This window comes from Thermobia domestica, chromosome 4, assembly GCF_964235325.1.
Source record: "Thermobia domestica chromosome 4, izTheDome1.hap1.1, whole genome shotgun sequence".
Lineage (NCBI taxonomy): Eukaryota > Metazoa > Arthropoda > Insecta > Zygentoma > Lepismatidae > Thermobia > Thermobia domestica.
Window position 1 is genome coordinate 211,780,218 of NC_137457.1, and position 19,216 is coordinate 211,799,433.

General features: G+C 35.4%; 1 protein-coding gene across 3 annotated transcripts in view; it reads right to left on the reverse strand.

Moving 5' to 3' along the window:
* The window catches only part of bib (MIP channel family protein big brain), a 389,669-nt gene that overhangs the window by 40,198 nt on the left and 330,255 nt on the right, over positions 1 to 19,216 (reverse strand). For all 3 annotated transcript variants that reach the window (XM_081755459.1, XM_081755461.1, XM_081755460.1), the window contains one exon: positions 11,283 to 11,484. In XM_081755459.1, coding sequence (XP_081611585.1) covers positions 11,283 to 11,484 — 202 coding nt within the window. The remainder of the gene's footprint in view (positions 1 to 11,282; positions 11,485 to 19,216) is intronic.

A 19,216-nucleotide genomic window follows, 5' to 3' on the forward strand; every position in this document is an offset into this window, starting at 1 on the left:
ACCGCAATGACAGAGAGAAAGGCAGAGGGAAAACCAGGAAGAGGAAGACCAAGGATAGAATATCTAGATGCAGTTACGAAGAAGAGACCTTATTAAAATATAAAACAGTTCTCCAAAGGAAGAGAAAAGTTTTAAAATTTTCACATTGCCCACCAACCTATAGTTAAGGTGAGAAAGAAGAAAAAATAAGTTTGTTACAACCGTTTAAGAAATTCATAATTTTCGATTTTCACTCTTCAGTAAAACTATTCGTACAAGTAGTACGTGTGCATGAAGGAATGCGTGTGTCACCGTTAGGAAAATAAGAACAGTAGACTTAATCTGAGAGTTAATAGCGTATTTTGCTACATATACAAACATAGATGAATAATTAAATACCAAATTCTTCCAGTAAAATAATGACTATGAATCATAATTGGCAATCAACAACATACCTTTTAGCGTCACAAAAGTTCGTTTTTTATTTATTTATCGGTGTCAAATATAGAAGTAGGAGGGGAGAAAATAGAACAGGTGACTAGTTTTCGACACTTGAATAGTATTATTAGTGACGAAATGAAGTACAAACGTGACATAAAAGCAAGGATAGGAATGGCGTAGGAAGTATTTATGAGGAAGAAAAGTCTGGTTTGTGGACCTTGAATAAAGAGTTAAGAAAAAAGACATAAATTGCTTCGTGTGGAATATTTACTCTACGGGTCAGAAACATGGACATTACGCAAAAATGATTAAAAACGACTGGAAGCTTTCGAAATGTGGGTGTAGAGAAGAATGAAGAGAATTAGGAATTAGAAAACGAATAAGGGGTTATTAGAAATGGTGAGGAAGAAAAGAACAGTTTTGGATATTATTGAGAAGAGGAAGAGAAACTGGTTGGGGAATTGGCTAAGAAGGAACTGTATCATGAGGGACGTGCTAGAGGGTATGGTGGCAGGAGAAAGAGAGGGAGACGGCGAAGGAGACCACAATTAGTGAACGATATCAAAACAGAAAAATCGTACGTGAAGACGAAGAGGATAGCGGAAGACCGTTGAACATGGAAGCTTCTCAGTTGCAACAAGTGACCTGTCAATACTGGTAGAATACCTTTGGTCATGAAGATAATTTATTTTATTTAATTTTCTCGGAAACTGCACATTCAGAATTTACCCTCAGGCAGGCTAATTTGTTCAACCCGATGTGATCCTTCGACTGATAAGCTATGTGTCTTATCTTTGGATAATATTCTAGTTAAACATAAATTAAAATTGAGGAATTAATAATAACTTTAGACCTATCTCATTAACCATACCATGTACCGTAGTCTTGCTAGTGTCGTAATGAAGAATTTAATGTGAGTATATTTTAGTATCAGTTTCACCCCAATAGCTTGCACGGTGTTCGTTCAGCATCAATTTTTAGATTTACAAAGAAATTAGTCTTTCTCAATTTTTCAAAAGTTATGCGTGATGTATTATACTCATGGATATCACTTTGTTAAGTTGGATAAGATCTACTGATTGGTATGGCTGCAATGATATTGCGCACACTTTTCCGGTTTTATCAGTTTTACCTGATAAGCCGTTGACAACCTGTCATAATGTACAGGATTGCGCACAAAAAAATTAAGCAATGTTGTCAGAGTGAAAATATTTCCTCTTCTGTTATGTTTTTATATATGTATGACTTTATTGACAAGTTGAATGTATTTTTTTATACCTTCTTTGGGTTTGTGTTGTGACTGCCTTGTTTTGACACTGGAGAATGGCGGATTTCCGAGTAAGTGTTACTGAAAAAGGAGTTGCTTGTGTGATTAAAGATGGTTTTAAGTATCGTCGATTTCGGGAGAATAAGAAAGGATCACAGTAACGGTAAGTAAAGTATAATTATTAATTATTTATTTGATGAGGAAAAGAGCATAGGATAACTATAAATAATTATATTTTTTTGTATTACAGTATATACAGTATAATTTTAATATTATATAGCAAAGTAAATTTGCTAACGATATACCACATATATATCTGACACTCTTGACAAATTTATTTTCCAGATGTACGTTAAAATCATGTTGTGCCGTCATTATCACTGATTGCGACAGAACTGTTATTTTGGAAGAAAGAGGACAGCACAATCACTTGAGCGATTTTTCAAGGGTTCAAAGTCACGAGTTACGAAAAATCTGTAAGAAAAGAGCAGCGGTATACCCGAAAATACAGGGAAATTAACGCATAAGGATATGAAGAGGTGTAGAGAAGCGATGTACTGTATTCGAAAAAGAAAGACACACCAGTTCGTCCAAGAAATATTACAGAGGCTGTTGAGCAAATGATTGAAAGAGAAGATGAGTTCAGTCATGATGGAGAAAAGTTTCTATTTGTAAATAAAGAAGCTAAGATTAACGTCCTAACTTGTGCGAGTAACATTAGGTACGTATAATGATAACATTTACTGTACATAGTCGTAGTGTATGTAATAATATTTAGTATAGTTTCAATATTTCAATATTGTTGGCTGTTTTTTTCCTTTAAGCTTTTCATTTGACATTTTAGACTTGATTATGATGAAAAGCTGAATAGTAGGAATTGTTAGATTTGTAGTATTAGTGTTAATAAATTTAATGCAACTGAAGTAACATTTCTCCTCGTCTCACTTTTCAGATTTATATTTAAGACAAATGATGTTGAGATACGCAGATGGTACATTTAAATATGCTCCTCGTCATTTTCATCAGCTGTATACTATTCACGCATACAAAAACCAATTTTATTTGCCTCTATATTATGCGTTTTTGCCGGGGAAGGATAAGGAAACTTACAAGGCAATGTGGGAAATGATAAGAAGTTTAGAACCTGAAATAAATTTGAAGACGATCCATGTAGACTTTGAAACTGCAGCTCACGAAGCTATCAGGGAGATATTTCCAGAATGTAACATCATTTAATGTCGATTCCATTTGGGTCAATCTTGGTGGAGAAAGATCCAGGGCAACAAGCACTTATATCGAGCCTACTTGAATCCCCAGTCTGAGTTAGGTAGGTACTGTAAGTGATTTTCCTTCATAAAGTTTTGCTTGTTAGCCAACTAATCAAGACAGTGAAATTAATAAATTTTCAGTAAACAAAATTGATTCCTCTGAGATGTCATTGCTTTTAGTACCAGATAAAGATGACATGTAATAATATATTTTTTAAATAATAAAAGCTTTTAATTGTTAACAAGTAAAACAATTGATTATACCTTGTTCAAAGTAATTCCAATCTGAATTGTTATTATACACATTTCGTTAATAGTCTTCCAACATTGTGACATCTTACCGTCGTTGGCACTCAGAGACTAAGTCGTTCCTATTCGATTCTACTTTTGTGAACTACATATCGTTGAGTTAAATAGAAATTCTTCTGAATAATTATGGGGTTCCTTATATAAGAAGGATTCCCTCTTGTCTCATATAAGAAAGAAGAAATACAATATATCGTTGTCTGGGATTAAACAGCTCGTATGACTCCAATTTTGGCGAACTTGAGTGTTTGATACTATTAGAATCAGTATAAGGTTGTGCACAATCTGGTTAACGATAGATGATTCTGTTATTCCCTAAAAGGCTAAAATTATTTTAGCCTGCTTATATTAAGGCTAAAATTATTTTTGTAAACTTTTTTTTTCTCCTGTAAAATTAGCGAAGGGTTACTTACGCGGTGTTGAATCTCAGACGATGATATAATAAATTGTCAATATTAACTATAATGATCATCAGACTTGTTATATTTTAAATTACATTAGAAATCATAAAATACCGAAACAGTAGTGTAATTGAGGGGTTTAATTGTATTTTACAGGGATGTGGTTAAAGTCGTTTTTCGGTCTTTCATATTTACATCCAACTGAAGTATCCGATGCATTTGCAGATTTGATATCAGTTGCACCGGACAATAAAGGTCTTCACTTCTCCGACTACGTACTCGAAAATTACATTGAAGAAACTAGCAGGTAGGTACAAAATACTGTTTCTAACTAGATTTAGGAAGGTGATTTAACATATATTGACATATTCCATATTATTAATAAGTAAATCGTGTAATATTGCAAGGATTATATTGGAATAATCAGTATTTATATGAGGAAGTCGATTATAAACATCAATGTTTGTATTAATAATATTGTAATCTAAGTTTATTGTATAGTATATTATTGTAACAAGTATATTATATGGCTGAAAAAAAAAGATGTTAAGGACAGACGTTAATAAATTTATAAAAGCAAAGTTTTACGACAAGGGAGAACATTATTCATTTTGATTTTCAATTGTCAATTTTTCCATAAAACTTGGATAATAGTGAGAAGCATGCCTACTGTACTATATTATTATTATTATTATTATTATTATGTTTTTAATAATTGTTTGCTTCGTTTTATTTAGATTTCCACCTAGAATATGGGCTTCAGAACCCTCAGTAGCTCCTCGAACGACGAATGGGGCGGAAGCATTCCATAAACACTACAATGAACAGTTCTATTCACCGAGTCCGGATATTTATCAGGTGATTTCATCTTCGTTGAAGACACAATCCGAAACAAAATTGAAATTAAGATCAATTACTAATGGAGATACCAATACACAAAGAAAGGAAGATGTGAAGAGATATAATTTCATATTGAAGCAGTATGAGATGCTTAAAAGTGGTGCATATTCAGAGTATCAGACAAGGAGAATTAAATTTCTAAAAACTGTAGGCTTAAAATTACAACCAAGAAAATTTTAACATGTAGATTATAAATATAGAGAAACTGGTTTTGGAGGTATCTTGTATTGTATTTACTGATCCAATTATATTTAGTTCATGCCTAAAGATGTTTAAAGGTGATACATATTCAGAGTATGAGATAAGGAGGATTACATTTCTAAAAATTGTAGGTTTAAAATTGGAACAAAGAAAATTTTAACATGTGGCTTGTAAATGTAAATACTTGGTTTTGGAGATGTATTGTATTCATTGATCAAATTATATTTATTCAATCCAATTTGTATTTTATTTCTAATTTCTGTTTCTATCCTAGTCTGAAAGAAAACCTTGTTTGCGCACAATATTAAAGCTGACATTGTGGCAACGTTGGACAAAAATATGTGTTAAAAGAGGCCAACAGAGATTTGTGCGCAATTCGGGATCTAGAGTGTGCGCAATCCAGGTGCTCCCGATTGGTATATGTCTTCGGAGATTTCTTTTTCGTTAAATGCTAACAACATTGTAGAATTTGGGACAATAGGCAAAAATGAAAAATTTCTCTGGAAAATCTTATATTAAAAAAAAAAAAAAGTTCAGAATTTACTCTGGATGTGTTGAACAGTTGGGCCTCTAGGCAGATCATACATCGGCATGGACAGATACGTAATCATTCAAAAATCATATTTCCAGCATGTAGAGACTATGAAACGTGTAAATCTCGAAATCTGGAATTTGATTTCTGTTTTTTTCGCGATTATGATACTTCTTTCCTACTGTCGCTCGAAAGTAAAAAATGACAAAAATAAAAGAAAAATAAAATGATTTTTTTCAGTTTTAATGTTCAATGATTATGTCCTTCAGGTAGGGAGACAACGATGAAGGCATGTGAATGATGTTAGAATAATTGGTGGAATGAGAAATTGGGAAGAAATGGGAGTACTCCGACAAAACCCCCGGACACGATGTTGTCTACCACAAACTTACTCAGCGCGGAATCAAACTAGGGACAGAAAAGACTATGCAGCTTTCAAGTATCCACTTTTTATATTCAAGTGCTGTTTCTTTTATCAGCTAAACTTAATACAATATTTTAAAAACTAAAACGCAACAGGCAATAATAATATTAAGCTTTATTAACATTTTGTAAGTTTACATATAATGTTTCTGAACAACACTCCACGAACGAATGACTTTTAAAGAATTTTGCTTATTCCATACTAGATAATGTGATATTGATAGCATAGCTGGGCAATTTATTGAAATTTAAACTAAACGCCATTTCATGATCCTCAGCCTCACAACATTTGTGGGTGGCCCTAAACCTCACACCTATTGCTCTTCTCAAACCTCACTCACGCTCAACATCACATTATCTTTTGGCCCCTCGATCTCACTTAGTCTGTGGCTATTTAAGAATGCGTTTTCGAAGCGTTAACCCCTAGAGCGAACGTGACCAAGATGGCTATTTGGTAACTTTAAAGGGGGTTGCCACGTTAGAACAACTTGTAGCTGTCATAAAAAAAAAAAAAAAAATCTTGAAACCCTATCATATTTTCACCATGTACACATAGTCCTGAGAGAGTCATAAAACATTTTTTCCATCTTGCAAGGAGTTGAACAATGTGCAACTTTCTGGGACATTTTGCTTGCTACCTACTATCGCCCTCCCGCTAACAAAGGGAAAAAACAGTTTCACCGCTTCCGAAACAACGGATTCTTTTGGACAGGGAGGGGGAGTGCGCCAAAGTACACTTTTTAATGAGGAGGTTCACTGTTTGTCCACTAAAGTGCAGTGCTGCATAGGTGGAAATATCTTTCTTGCTTTCAAGAAGTTGTAATATGTACACAGTAAATAGAAAGATCGGGTTGCATTTTTTTTTTTTTTTTTTTTTTTTTTGACAGCTACGACAATGTGGCCTTACTTTTGCCAGAGCTATAAATCATACTGTGAGCCAGTCAGAGTTTCCAGGTCTTTCTTGCCAAGTCCAGGTCTATGATAGCAGAGTTCCAAAGCATCTTCAAAGCAGCTGTTCCTTGCTAAAATCCCCTTGCCTGGCAACACATCTTTTCTTTTTTTTTTCCTTTTGACATCTTTTAAACAGCAGGCGGTCTATTGTTCCGAAACGCACCAAATACGCTCGAGCTGACGTTTTCTCCGCGTTTTATTGCTTTCGCGTTTGTGATTACCCATCCACATTTAAATACATGGTCAGCGAATTCCAAACGTACGCATGAGCAATAAAAACGCGTTGCGATCGCTTCAAATAACCGTCCTGTAAACCTCAACCATAATACTACATTATGAAATGTACACGAAAGTGCTAGCTGCCGATGAAACGTAAGAAAGAAGTATAGCTTTCTGCATCTAAAAATTGATCCCTAACCTCAGGATATTTCTGCCAACGGTATTCAATAGTTTTAAGCTAGGTTGCCACTTTACAAGAATTTTGTAGCTATTTTTTTTTTTCAACCCTACAATATTCCTCCATGTAAACATAATCTTGAAAGAGATAAACATTCTTTTTCATCTTGCAAGGAATCAAACCATGTGCAACTTTCTGGGTCTTCTTGCTTGCTACCTGCTATCCCCCTCCCGCTGACATAAAGAAAGAAAAAAAAACGGTTTTGCCCGGGAGGGGAAGCGTGCCAAAGTACACATTTTTAATGAGAAGGTTCACTATTTGTCCACTAGAGTGCAGTGCTGCATGGCTGGAGGTATCTTTCTTGCTTTCAGAAAGTTGTAAAGTGTAAACAGTAAATAGAAAGATGGGGTTGCAAGATTTTTTTAATGACAGCTACAAGATTCTTGTAAAGGGACAACCCAGCTTTGAAGTGTATGAAGAGTAAGTAAATCAAATATGCAAACTTGTCTGTTTTTTGCGTTTTTACTACTTTTAGCAACCAATTTATTGGCAGCTGGTACAAGAAAACCTTAAAGTCACTGTATTCATGCTTTTTTTTTTTTTTTTTTTTTGTAGAGATACAAAAGAAGTAACTCTTAAAACTGTGTGAAGACAAGAAGAAGAAGAAAGAAAAATACAAAATTATAACTGTAGCAAAGAACGTGGCTACCAAGCGCACGAGTTCTATCTCAGAAAAAACTTCTTCCTTTTCCTTGCTTGCTTCTGGCTTTGCTCCCTTCTGAAAATATCTTGATTAGCAGGGAGTCGTCACGAACACATATAATACTTTCAATAGGACAGAGGCTTTTTTCGCGCTGACCACCTGCCTATTCTCTTTCTACCCTCAAACTATGCTGCTTGCCAAGTGTGTCTTTAGGGGCCATTGTTATAGTTAAGATAGCTTGGGACGGATCATAAAGCGAAAGGGGTGGGGATAATTCAGAAAAAAAGAAGCAATAAGTAGAGGCCGGCATGGATTTTGAAGAGTTGAAAAAAATACGAAGACCAATTTTTTCCCTAGCCTGCTTCCTATTAATTCTTCGCTGTCAGCATAATCAGATCATCCTCACGAAAATCGTTCTACCTTCACAAAACAGCATCTCGTAAGGTAATGTTAAGGTCAGAATCTTCACTCTTTAGGTACAACAAATCGAAAGATATGTTTTGCCTTTGAACAATAGAAGACTTAGGTGCGTGTCTGCTTTCTTAAAATTTCATACGAGCATCATTCAATGTAATATCAAATTCCGGGCGCTGTAAAATTTTTGATAGGTTGCACAGTACCCACACAAGAGAAGAAAAAATAAAAAAGAGGGGAGGGGGAAGAAGAAAGAAAGAAAAGGGAGGAAACTGTAATCTTTCGCCGTTTCCTGAAATGACAGTAAGGCCCGATTTTTTCACAAAGCGAAAAGGGTATAAGACTTCAGTTTTTGAACTAGACAAGAATTTCATTTCACTTCGCTACATTGTACGTACATATTGTCGTTATACAAAATATGTTATTAAACTTTGTCCTATTTAACTAACCTTATTGGCTTTCTTTTTAAAATCTATAAATCCAGAGTTCAGAATGGTGTGACAAGTTTTAAGATCCGCTGGCGTAATATAAGCTTCCTGGTTACGACGTCATACTCTTAATCAGGAATATTTTCACTATGAAGAAAACTCAATTTTCATCCAAAAATACTTAAAGCTGTAATTTCAGGAAATGCAATTTTCAAAGTTTTTTCGGAGTAGGATCTCGCTAACCCTGGAAATATCCCCAGAATCGCGGTTGTGTGCTGTGAATAATTAGAGCATCCCTCACTGCTTTTCAAAACTCGGCGCTTTTGATCAAGCTATACTGTATCGCCGGGAGACTATCACCTTATTTTACCACAAGAAAAGTGAGCTCTCAGTACTAAAATCTTTTCGCTTGTAGTATAGTTGGATTGTTCATATCATAACTCAATGTTTTGTGTCCTCCTCCTCTGAGTCGCACATACTGGATTCGTGCGAATAAATTATAGATTCGTATTTTCTGAAACAATAACCCCCAACGTGTAAATTCTCATATCTTTATACCCACGTTTAAAGAAAATATTTAATGACAGTAAAATTCCTTTTTCCTCAAAAACTTGGGTGGGATTTCCAAAATTCATACAAGTAAATGAGATACTCATGTGAAACTAAAGTACCACATTTCGTGCAGGCAAATCTAGCAGATGAAAAGAGTGGCAATACTGATGAATTTTCTAAATCTTTCAGTCTTCATGAGAAAATTTTTACAAAATCCCGTCTCTCACAGTCTAGGATGCTAGAACATCATATGTACAAATTTCAAGTTGGTGGGGTATTCCAAAAATAACTATTTTAAGAAAACGCAATAACGGAGTGATATGTATAGCATTCGAAATGGGCTTAAGTCCAGTGACAGTGTTGGTCAGAATTCAGCGTTTCTGCGCTCTATTCATAAGCAGGAGAAACATGAAAGAAAGGAACTATGTAATACCTGATGTGCTGTTTCGCTAACTGAGTAATTGTGTTTCTGTTTCTCAACAGGTGTGAGGACAACTGCTTGAATTACCAACTATCTGGCTCATTTGTGTTTGTTTGTTTATTTTCTCTTTCTTTTGTTTACAAGTTGATCATTACGGGTCACAATGTTGTCCCTACACTATAACTCTAAAAAAAATATTAGACAATAGACCAAGAGCAGCACGGTCATCTGACCTTACTCCATTACAATTTTCTGTGTATCATATTAATACCATAATGGCATTAAAGTTTGAAGTCGCCATGCAGTGTCACATTTCTTCTGTGAAATGCATTTCGTGCCACAGTGGATAGATGGGGACTATATAGAAACACTGATAAGGAATGTGTCGACGGTGTAAATACTATAGTGCACTTTCCCAATTTTTTTCTTTTTATATCGTGGACCCTTTATAGTGATTGGTTATTTTCCACGGCTCTCCATGAAAGAAAAAATGACTTCTTTCAAATATATATATTTACGTGTCATAAAAATGAAATGATACATTACAATTTTACAACATTAAATGTGTTACTTATGACAATGCAATACTGTTGTATCTTACAGTCTAGTTTGGTAATTTTGTTGTTTCTTCTTAGCTTTTGGTATTCTATTCTCAATTGATTGAAATTTAGGTAATGTAAATTACAAATATTCTAGGTGTGAGCAACAAATAAAATGTCCCGCGGACCCCTTTCACTCTCTCCCCTCGCCCCGCTGCGAGATCCGTGTACCACAGATTGGGAAACACTGTTACAGTGAATTAAGTTATTTCCAATGGCACATCTATCTATCTATTAGTACAATATATTCTTAGGGTTACTAGAGTCCCCTCTTACCTGGAATATCTTCCTTTTTCGAGCAATAAAATAGTCTGGATGGGTTTTTAAGGAAATGCCCTCCTTCTGGGAGGAGATAAAGACAACTGCTTATACTTCCAAGATTCGCGTAAACGATCATTAATATTAATATTGCAATGACAATTTCCAAGGGAATACAACGCATCCAAATGTGAAGCAAAGAAACTTCCTGTAATCGATATTACTGTACAGGAGCAAATATTTCCGTAATCAGTAGTGTAAAAATTTAATTCTATAAATTACAGTTCTAGCTATAATTTTAAGAGATTGCCAAGTAATATATTATATATATATATATATATATATATATATATATATATATATATATATATATATATATATATATATATATATATATGGGGGGCCTGTGTGTGTGTGTGTGAAATTCAAAACATGATCTTTTTTAAAGTCTGCCGTGTAGCAACACTACATTTTCCTAAGAATAGATACTTATTTTTGGACATTCTGTATAGGTATTACGAATAGAAATACGGAAAGCAAACTGCCAGATACGAGTCTATTTTTTTTTTCTTTCTTGGAAAGAAATGTTTCAAGATGTGTAATATGAAAATATTTACTATAACTTCTCTTGGCTTTTCATTCGAACTATCCTATCGTTAATTTTTGGCGTTTCAAAAACATTAACCTACTTACTCTATTAAAACCTCTAATTCATACATATATCGTAACCGTTTGTTAAAACTCAGTGTATTTGCTTGTTTCATCGTTAACAACTACTATATGGAATTTAATTAAAGAAGAGATTTGAAAAATGTGATTTGTATGGAATTATCAAACTTACCGCAACAATAGAGCAAGCAAGATACGCTGATCCAATTGCAAGTGGAGCATTTCCTAACCACTTCCGATATGTGTCCATCGAGACGAAATAGGTAAACACAACAATAAATGACAGCACGAACTCCATCCCAAAAGCTTTCCACGCTGTCAAATGCGTTACGTACGTCACTCCAAGCATCCCCTGGGAATTAGGGGCTGTCACTCTGGAAAGAAAAGGAAAATAAAATATATTATTAGGACGCATAAAGAATCCACAGATATTTATGTACTTAAATCATTTTTCTTTGATAAAACTAACAAGTGAACATTGAATAAAGAGTTACACATTTCGGCTCAGATTTAACAAGATCCTATCACACTAACAAAACATACCATATTTATTCTGTACAATAAGGACCATGCAAATCTTAGATACTTCCTATTTCCTCAAGTGTATTCAAAAATATTTGAAGATAAAATGGTTTTTATTCATTATTTCTTTTCCTGTGCAAAACACCGTAAGTACATACTCTTGAAATTATCTTGCCCAGTCCTTTTGTCTATACCCAACATTAGTTGTTCTACTGATTTTAGATTTTTGCGTGCGTTTTTACACTATGCTGTTTATCAACCACCAGCACATTGAACTTTCCTAAACGCCATTTACTACATTCAGTAGCGTAGCCAGGATGTGTGTTTGGGGGGGGGCCCAAGTGCTGTTATAGGTACATATAGAAAAATTACAAACAAAAAAATTTATAAACATAAAAATATATAAAAAATTACAAACATCAAAGTACCAAAATACATTGTCGGACCTCTTTGGGGGGTAGCGGCCCCTCCGGGCCCCCCCTTCCCTACGCCACTGACTACATTCCATTCCCGAGACTACAACAAATCTATTGACACCTAATTTATCAAATTTCATAAAGATTTAGGTTCTTTTTGGGAACGCGTGTTTTGAACAATAATTTGGTATTTAGCGATCGCCTATACGCTGTATGCTCAGTGTCAATACTGAGATTATGACGAACTTTTTGCCGTATTATTAAATTCTATTAGCTTCTGCGTGGATTTTTTTTTTTTTTTAACAATATGGAATTTCGCGTCTACCATATTCAAATTTATTAAATGTCACATAGCCTATAAAGCGCCACGTGTTACTCCCGAAATTATGACGTAATCTATCGACAACTCGTCTATCAATTTCTACCAAATTATTTCGGTTCTACAAAGTTTCGATCTAGAGTCTTTCTATTTCAACTGTGCCCCTTCTGGCGCTATCGTCGATGTGTGTTTTCCTGTACCTTCCTTGAAAGAGGAGGGACAAGTTGCTGCAACCGGGATCTTTCAATTGTTGGATTTAGAAGCGTTGCCACAATGAATTATTTCACGGACTTCTGTGCTCTGTTTTGTTAGCCATTCTAAGTAGCCTACGATCTTCACTCGTCAAGACCAAACGACTGAATGATAAATTGGCAACACAGCTGAAGTCATTCACTTCTTTTCCCTAAGCAAAGAGAGAGTTTCCTCAGTCAGAAGGTGGCGGGGGTGGGGCCGAAGTATATTTCGCATACAATATTTTCCGCGGGCACACCTGAGATAGACAGGCTCTAACAATATAACAGTGATTCCCATTAGTGTTGCGGACTCCCTTTTCATTTTCAAGCAAGGTACGGACCCCACACCTTTATGTCCGTAGTAGTAGTAGTTGAGGTAGGTAGCAATATTAATAACAATTAGATTACAGTTGTTTATTTATGTTGCTGTATAGGCATACAACATACAGTACACACCTACATGGCATTATTTATATCTTTTATAATTTATGAGATGCAAATAATGTGAGAACTCTCTTAAATTTGTTCCACGGACCTCTATTAGTGGGAGCCATATTAAATTTGCCACGACTCCATGTATTCAATATCACTTTCAAGACCATGACAAATATATCGATAGCTCACGCATCAACTTCTACCAACAGCTCATCAGTGGCTAAGTGGTTAGCGTATGAACCTTTGGCGTAGAAGATCTGAGTTCGATTCCCAGCGGGAGCTCATGTTGTTCGGATTCCACGTTAATCAGTAGGTCTCGTCTCATATAGACTTGCTGCTGAAAGGAAAGTTAAACTCAAATTCTACCAAGGCGTTAAGGTTCATCGTGAAGAAAAAATGAAATCTTTGTTTTATGTCCCACGTTTATGTCGCTAGGCTAAAGGAGATGAATGAAATGATGGAATGAAGAAAGTGTGAGCAAACAGGAGAACCCCGATGCAGACGGCGTTTGTCCACCACAAAGCTCACTTAGCGCGAGCTGGATCGAAGTATGGACCCCATGGTTCATCGTGAAGTTTTTGTTTTAACCATATCTCATTAGCCAAATACTCACATGTCATTTGTGGGATTGTGACAAATCTACCGATATTCTGATAGCTTAATCAGCAAACCACTTAATTTCAATAAATATTCTTTGTAACAATGTAGTGTTTAGCGCTATCAATATTGAATTTTATTTGGCACCATACGCCCAGTGCCACTCCTGAGATGATGACAAATATATTGAGACGTCGTTTATCAAAGTCTAAGAAGTCGTTCGTTTAGGTTCTACGCAGGAATAGAGAAACCAACAAAATCATATTGTCAACCTGGGTTGGTACTCCTTTAAAATCGTGAGTGGAATGTAGCCTTATCTCTCTCTGATAGAGCAAATTTGAGTTAACCCAGATTGTTGACATTAGCTTAAGGTACACTCATGTCCAAAATTATTGTCGCATGTCTATAAATATGTTGTTGTAGGAATATAATTCGATAACGAATTCGCCCGGTATTTCTTATAATGTTAGTATATGTATAATCGGCAGAGACATGTATGTGGCAAATTTCATGTCAAAAGAGCAGTAAATAAGAATAATAAAATGAAAATAAAACTTTCTTATCCATTTAGCAACAGTTTATTTTACTCATTCTAATTTTCGTATTTATAATTCTTTTCCTATGTAATTTACCACAAATATAAATTTCCCGATGCTTTTGTTTTATTTATGCCCATTGCTACATCATATATAAAATTAAAGATTGCAGTGTTAGTTAACGTATACCTTTGAAACCCTTTTGAGATTTTCCCCGATTATATACATAGTAACAGTATTAAAAGTACCCTGCAAAATCATTATCAAATTATATTCTTACAAGAAGATAGTTATAGATATGCAACATTTTGGACATGAGTGTACATCCTAAAAATACACTAAGAAAAAAAATTGTAGGTGGCGTACTTAAAAAGATAGGTTACATGCGTAACTCCTGTAATTAACTGAAAACGCATGTTTTATAATACTTTCTGTATAAGTGTTCCATCTATACGTACTTTTTGTATGAAATAATGTAGGCGGTCAGGATCTCACATACAAATGTACATATATAACATATAGCTGACGAAGGTAACATAAGTATATGTATGTGATATGCGGAAAACTGTTAGATGTCAAACATCTTGCAACGGCATAATGTAACATCTAAGGGCAGTGCCTATGTAGCATACGGATAACGTATGCTCCGTACTGATTTCTGTAGTAAGCAAGAGGATACCGTATATTTGTACAATATATCGCTGTCCGGAGAACGGACTTTTCTCTATGTACCTATCTCGCTAATGTTCCAAGGAACGCACCCATGATATGCTTATGAGGTATAGTTTAGGGATTCTCCACCACTGTTTTGAGTCGGCAAAACAGAACCGTAGATGTAAATAAAAGAGACTTGTTATCACACTAGATGACATGTATTCTGTTTCAAATTTAGTAAGTAGAGTGTGTGTTCGTATAGCGCCATAATAAGTTATGTAAATTCAAGTGTATGATCAATTCTCGATGTAAAAGAGGAAAAAGGTTAACGATTGATGAAATTGATCACAAACTCACAAAACGTCCACTATGCCCAATGCTGCAATCTTTCGAGTATTTGAAACTAACGCCAGACTTTTCGACGACACTATTGTCCAATTTTTCTTGGAGTTCCAAGATTTCGATACTCGATGCTACTCGATGATTGTGCGATCATCATATGTACAACACCCACTAAAAGGTTTGGCAAAAGTAAACCCCGCTATCGCTTCCTTTCAATGACAAACTTACTTTGCAATACTAATTACATGAACGACAATCATAACTTATTTATAGAGAGACGAAAAGGAGTGCCTCTCATTGGACACAATTATATTTTCTCCAGTGTATATAAAGAGAACTGGAATATATGTTTTCATTGAACATATTTTCCGAATTTTTACATACTTTCCGAACTGTTTTGAACTTTTACGGTACCTCAGTGCTAGAATGCTCACCTCTGGTGCGAGAGCTCCCTGATCGATCTCCGACCATGCAAATCTGTGGTGGACAACATATATCTATGAGTTTTCTCGGAATTCTCATGTTTCCTTACACATTCTAATTCCACCAAATACTTCATATGTTATTTATCTTCATTAATCACTCCGTCTCCTTTAGCCTAAATATATACGTGGGACGTAGAACTACAAATTTTCCCCACAGTTCTGCGAAGGATTATGTTTGTATATTAGACGCACATGACAGAAAGCATGGAACGCATATAATGTTTTACCTGATTAAAACACGGATGAAACACCGCGGTTCGCGGACACCATCATTCCTACCTAATATAGATAAAAGGTGTGGGTGTAATCAGATTTTCGCATAGGAAGGAGTCATTTAGAGCTACCAAATATTGTACATATATAGATCTAATTCCGTGAGAATTTTTTTTTCTCTATTTTCATCTCGAGGGAGGGAGAGGGGAGTAACTCATCGGAAGTATCTCGTCAACAAGTATAGAGTATCTCAGAAGACCTTCAAATTTGACAACTCAAACTCCTGTACTATGTTGCAGGTTGCACTCAGTCAGTAAGAAGAAAGCGTACTTCTGGTAGTTATATAAATACGTTAATAAAAGAAAACAAAGCATTATAAACATCTAAATACGGATTTATATTTTTTTCAACATAGTCGTTATTAACTTTCATGTATTTTATGTCTTGCTCAGATGACTTTAAAACGTTGTGGCGGGAGCACGCAGCAAATAAACTGTATATGATGTATGCTAACATCTACCAGGTGGAGAGTTTTTACCTTATTTTCTTACGTCACAATGTCGTGCAGAAGCGATCGGCGAAACTTTAGGTAATTCAATAGAGAAGGATCAAAATCGTGAAATGGCGATTCTCACGAATTTTCGTGTTTATTTTACTTTTCCCACTAAAACATCCGTTACAACATTCTTTTTCCAACTTTCACGACGGTTATTTGAGTTCGTTTAGTACATATGTATGTGAGTGCGTAGTAGAATAATAATACATCAAACACAAGCATGAAGATAGTGGCTGAATGATTATGTTCTTATCTTTTGTGTGGATGATCCCGGTTTGATTAACCGCGAAAGTATGAGTGGTTTGGATCTCACATTCACTGTAGGCCCAAGGGACATTATACTCCAAATAAGTACATAAATAAATTTTACAATATTATTAACGTGTAACGAAAAAGAATATGTCCGAAGATAAAACATTTACCGATTGATAGATATTACTGAAGTATACGTAAGTGAATATGGGTAAGTATACGTATAATTTTCGGAAAAATCGGAAGAAAATAAATTGTAAATTAAAAATTGATACTGTATGATAAACACGATACCCATTAAGATGAAACTGATATTGAGGGTACCCTCATCAAACACCCTCGTCATTGTGACTGTAACAACACGATAGTATACAAGGTAGTTCCTGAGTAGTATACCCCAAATTTATAAGTAACTCGAAAACTTTAATTTTAGTTCGACTATTATATTACTCAAAGATATATCAATTGATGAATCACATCAAGCTGAACAAAATGGCATGCTTGAGGGTAAATTCTCATGTGTAATTTTCGAGAAAAACGAATTTTATATGGCGCAAAAACTACGCCATTTAGTAGTAGTTATTCTGCTGAAAGGATTGTTTATTTACATTGTATTGCGAGCTTTTTAATCAGGGCCGCAACTAGGGGGGGGGCAGAGGGGGCACGCGCCCCGGGCGCGTGGTTGGAGGGGGCGCCGGAAAGAAGATATATCAATTGTTTTAAAAATCACACCCTTTCCCTTGAGGAACTTATTCTAGAGGTTAAAAGAAATCAAAAGTTTACTTGGCCTTTCCATGGGACCTCTTTTCGTTGATTATATATATATATATATATATATATATAGAGAGAGAGAGAGAGAGAGAGAGAGAGAGAGAGAGTCTCATCTAAATAGGTGTAATGTCATACATTAAAAACCTAATATTGCATGCATTTGTTCCCTTGGGCGACCACAGAGAATCCGCCCCCCTTTCCTTTTCCTACCACAAGGAGCTGTTTGTTTGTATAATTCCATTGAGAACAGCTCTGAAGTTTAAAACGCTGTATCAATAGGGGCGGGGGGCGAAAAGTTCCCGATTTTTGTTGCTTGCTGGTGGTTGAAGAGTTTAGCTCAGACGCACCCCCTGTAATGTTACGCAATTGCTGTAATGTTTTTAAACTAGAGGGCAGTTTTGTGGCGGAAAAGATAATTTACACGCCTCGGTGTATTTAATTGTTTCTTGTACGCCTACCAAGAGATTTTGCGAGTGAAGGCTGTATGAAGCTTTATCTATAGTTTTGCTTGAGAGCTTTTCGAGGCATTTTGAATTGTTATCTATCAGTTCAACTTATGCTTTATTATGCTTTATTGTTAATTGTAGGCTATGTTCCCGAGCCTTAGTAGAGAAGCAATAATAAGTGTCATAGAGGAAGAAATGGGTAGTAAAAGTATAAAAGGATGGACAAAAGAGAAAGTAGTTAAGGCTCTGAAGTTAATATGGGAAAACAGTTATTGTATAATCGGTGAGAAAGTGGTAAAAATAAGAAAAGGAATCAGTATAGGTTCGAGGCTGAGCCCAGTACTGGCAGAAATAATTATGAACAAATGGGAGAAAAAGGTGAAAGAAGAAGGGTGTAAGAACTTGATCATATTTTGTAGGTATGTGGATGACTGTCTAGGCTTGTGGAAAGGGACTAGGAGACAATTAGAGAACTTCAAAGATAGTGTGGAAGATAAAGAAAAAGGCATAAGCTTGGAAATGGAGTTGGAAGAAAATGGAAGAATAAACTTTTTAGACATGACCATAATGAAACAAGGAGAAGGCCTGGTTACGAGGTGGTACCAGAAAGAGTGCTCAGCGGGAGTGTACTGCCATGAGAGGAGCGACGTGGATAGGAGTACAAAGAGAAATTTCATAACAAATATGATAAGAAGAATAGAAATGTTGGAGGACGAAGAGGAAGGAAGGAAGGAGAGCATACAGAAATTCTACAGACAGTTAGAGAAGAACGGTTACAGCAAGAAAGAGTTAGAGAAGGAAGAAGAACGCAGGAAGAGGAAGAGAGGGAGAAAGAAGAATGAAGAGGATGAGAGTGGAAAATGGCATGGCATAGAAAGTATGGGAGAAGAAACGGAGAAACTGAAGAATTTATTGAAGAAAGGAGGGGTCAGAACTTATAGAAAGAGTGGAGAAACTTTATTAAGATCAATAAAGAAGAATAGAAAAGGAACTAAAAAGATTAATGAAGAGGAAGAAGGGGTCATTTACAGGGTATGGTGTGAGGACTGCGATATGTCATATATAGGAGAGACAGGAAAGAGAATGAAAGAAAGGATAAAACAACATGAAGATGATGTTAGGAAGAAAAAAGATACCAATGCCATATACAAACATGTTAAGGAGACGAATCACGCAATTAATTGGGATAAGACGGAAGTATTGGAGATGGAGAAAAGAATGATAATAAGGAAGTGGAAAGAAGCGGATTGGATAAAGAAGGTAGGAAGAGATAAACTGATGAACTGGACAGGGGGCTTACCAATTAATGAATCATGGCAAGGAAGTTTG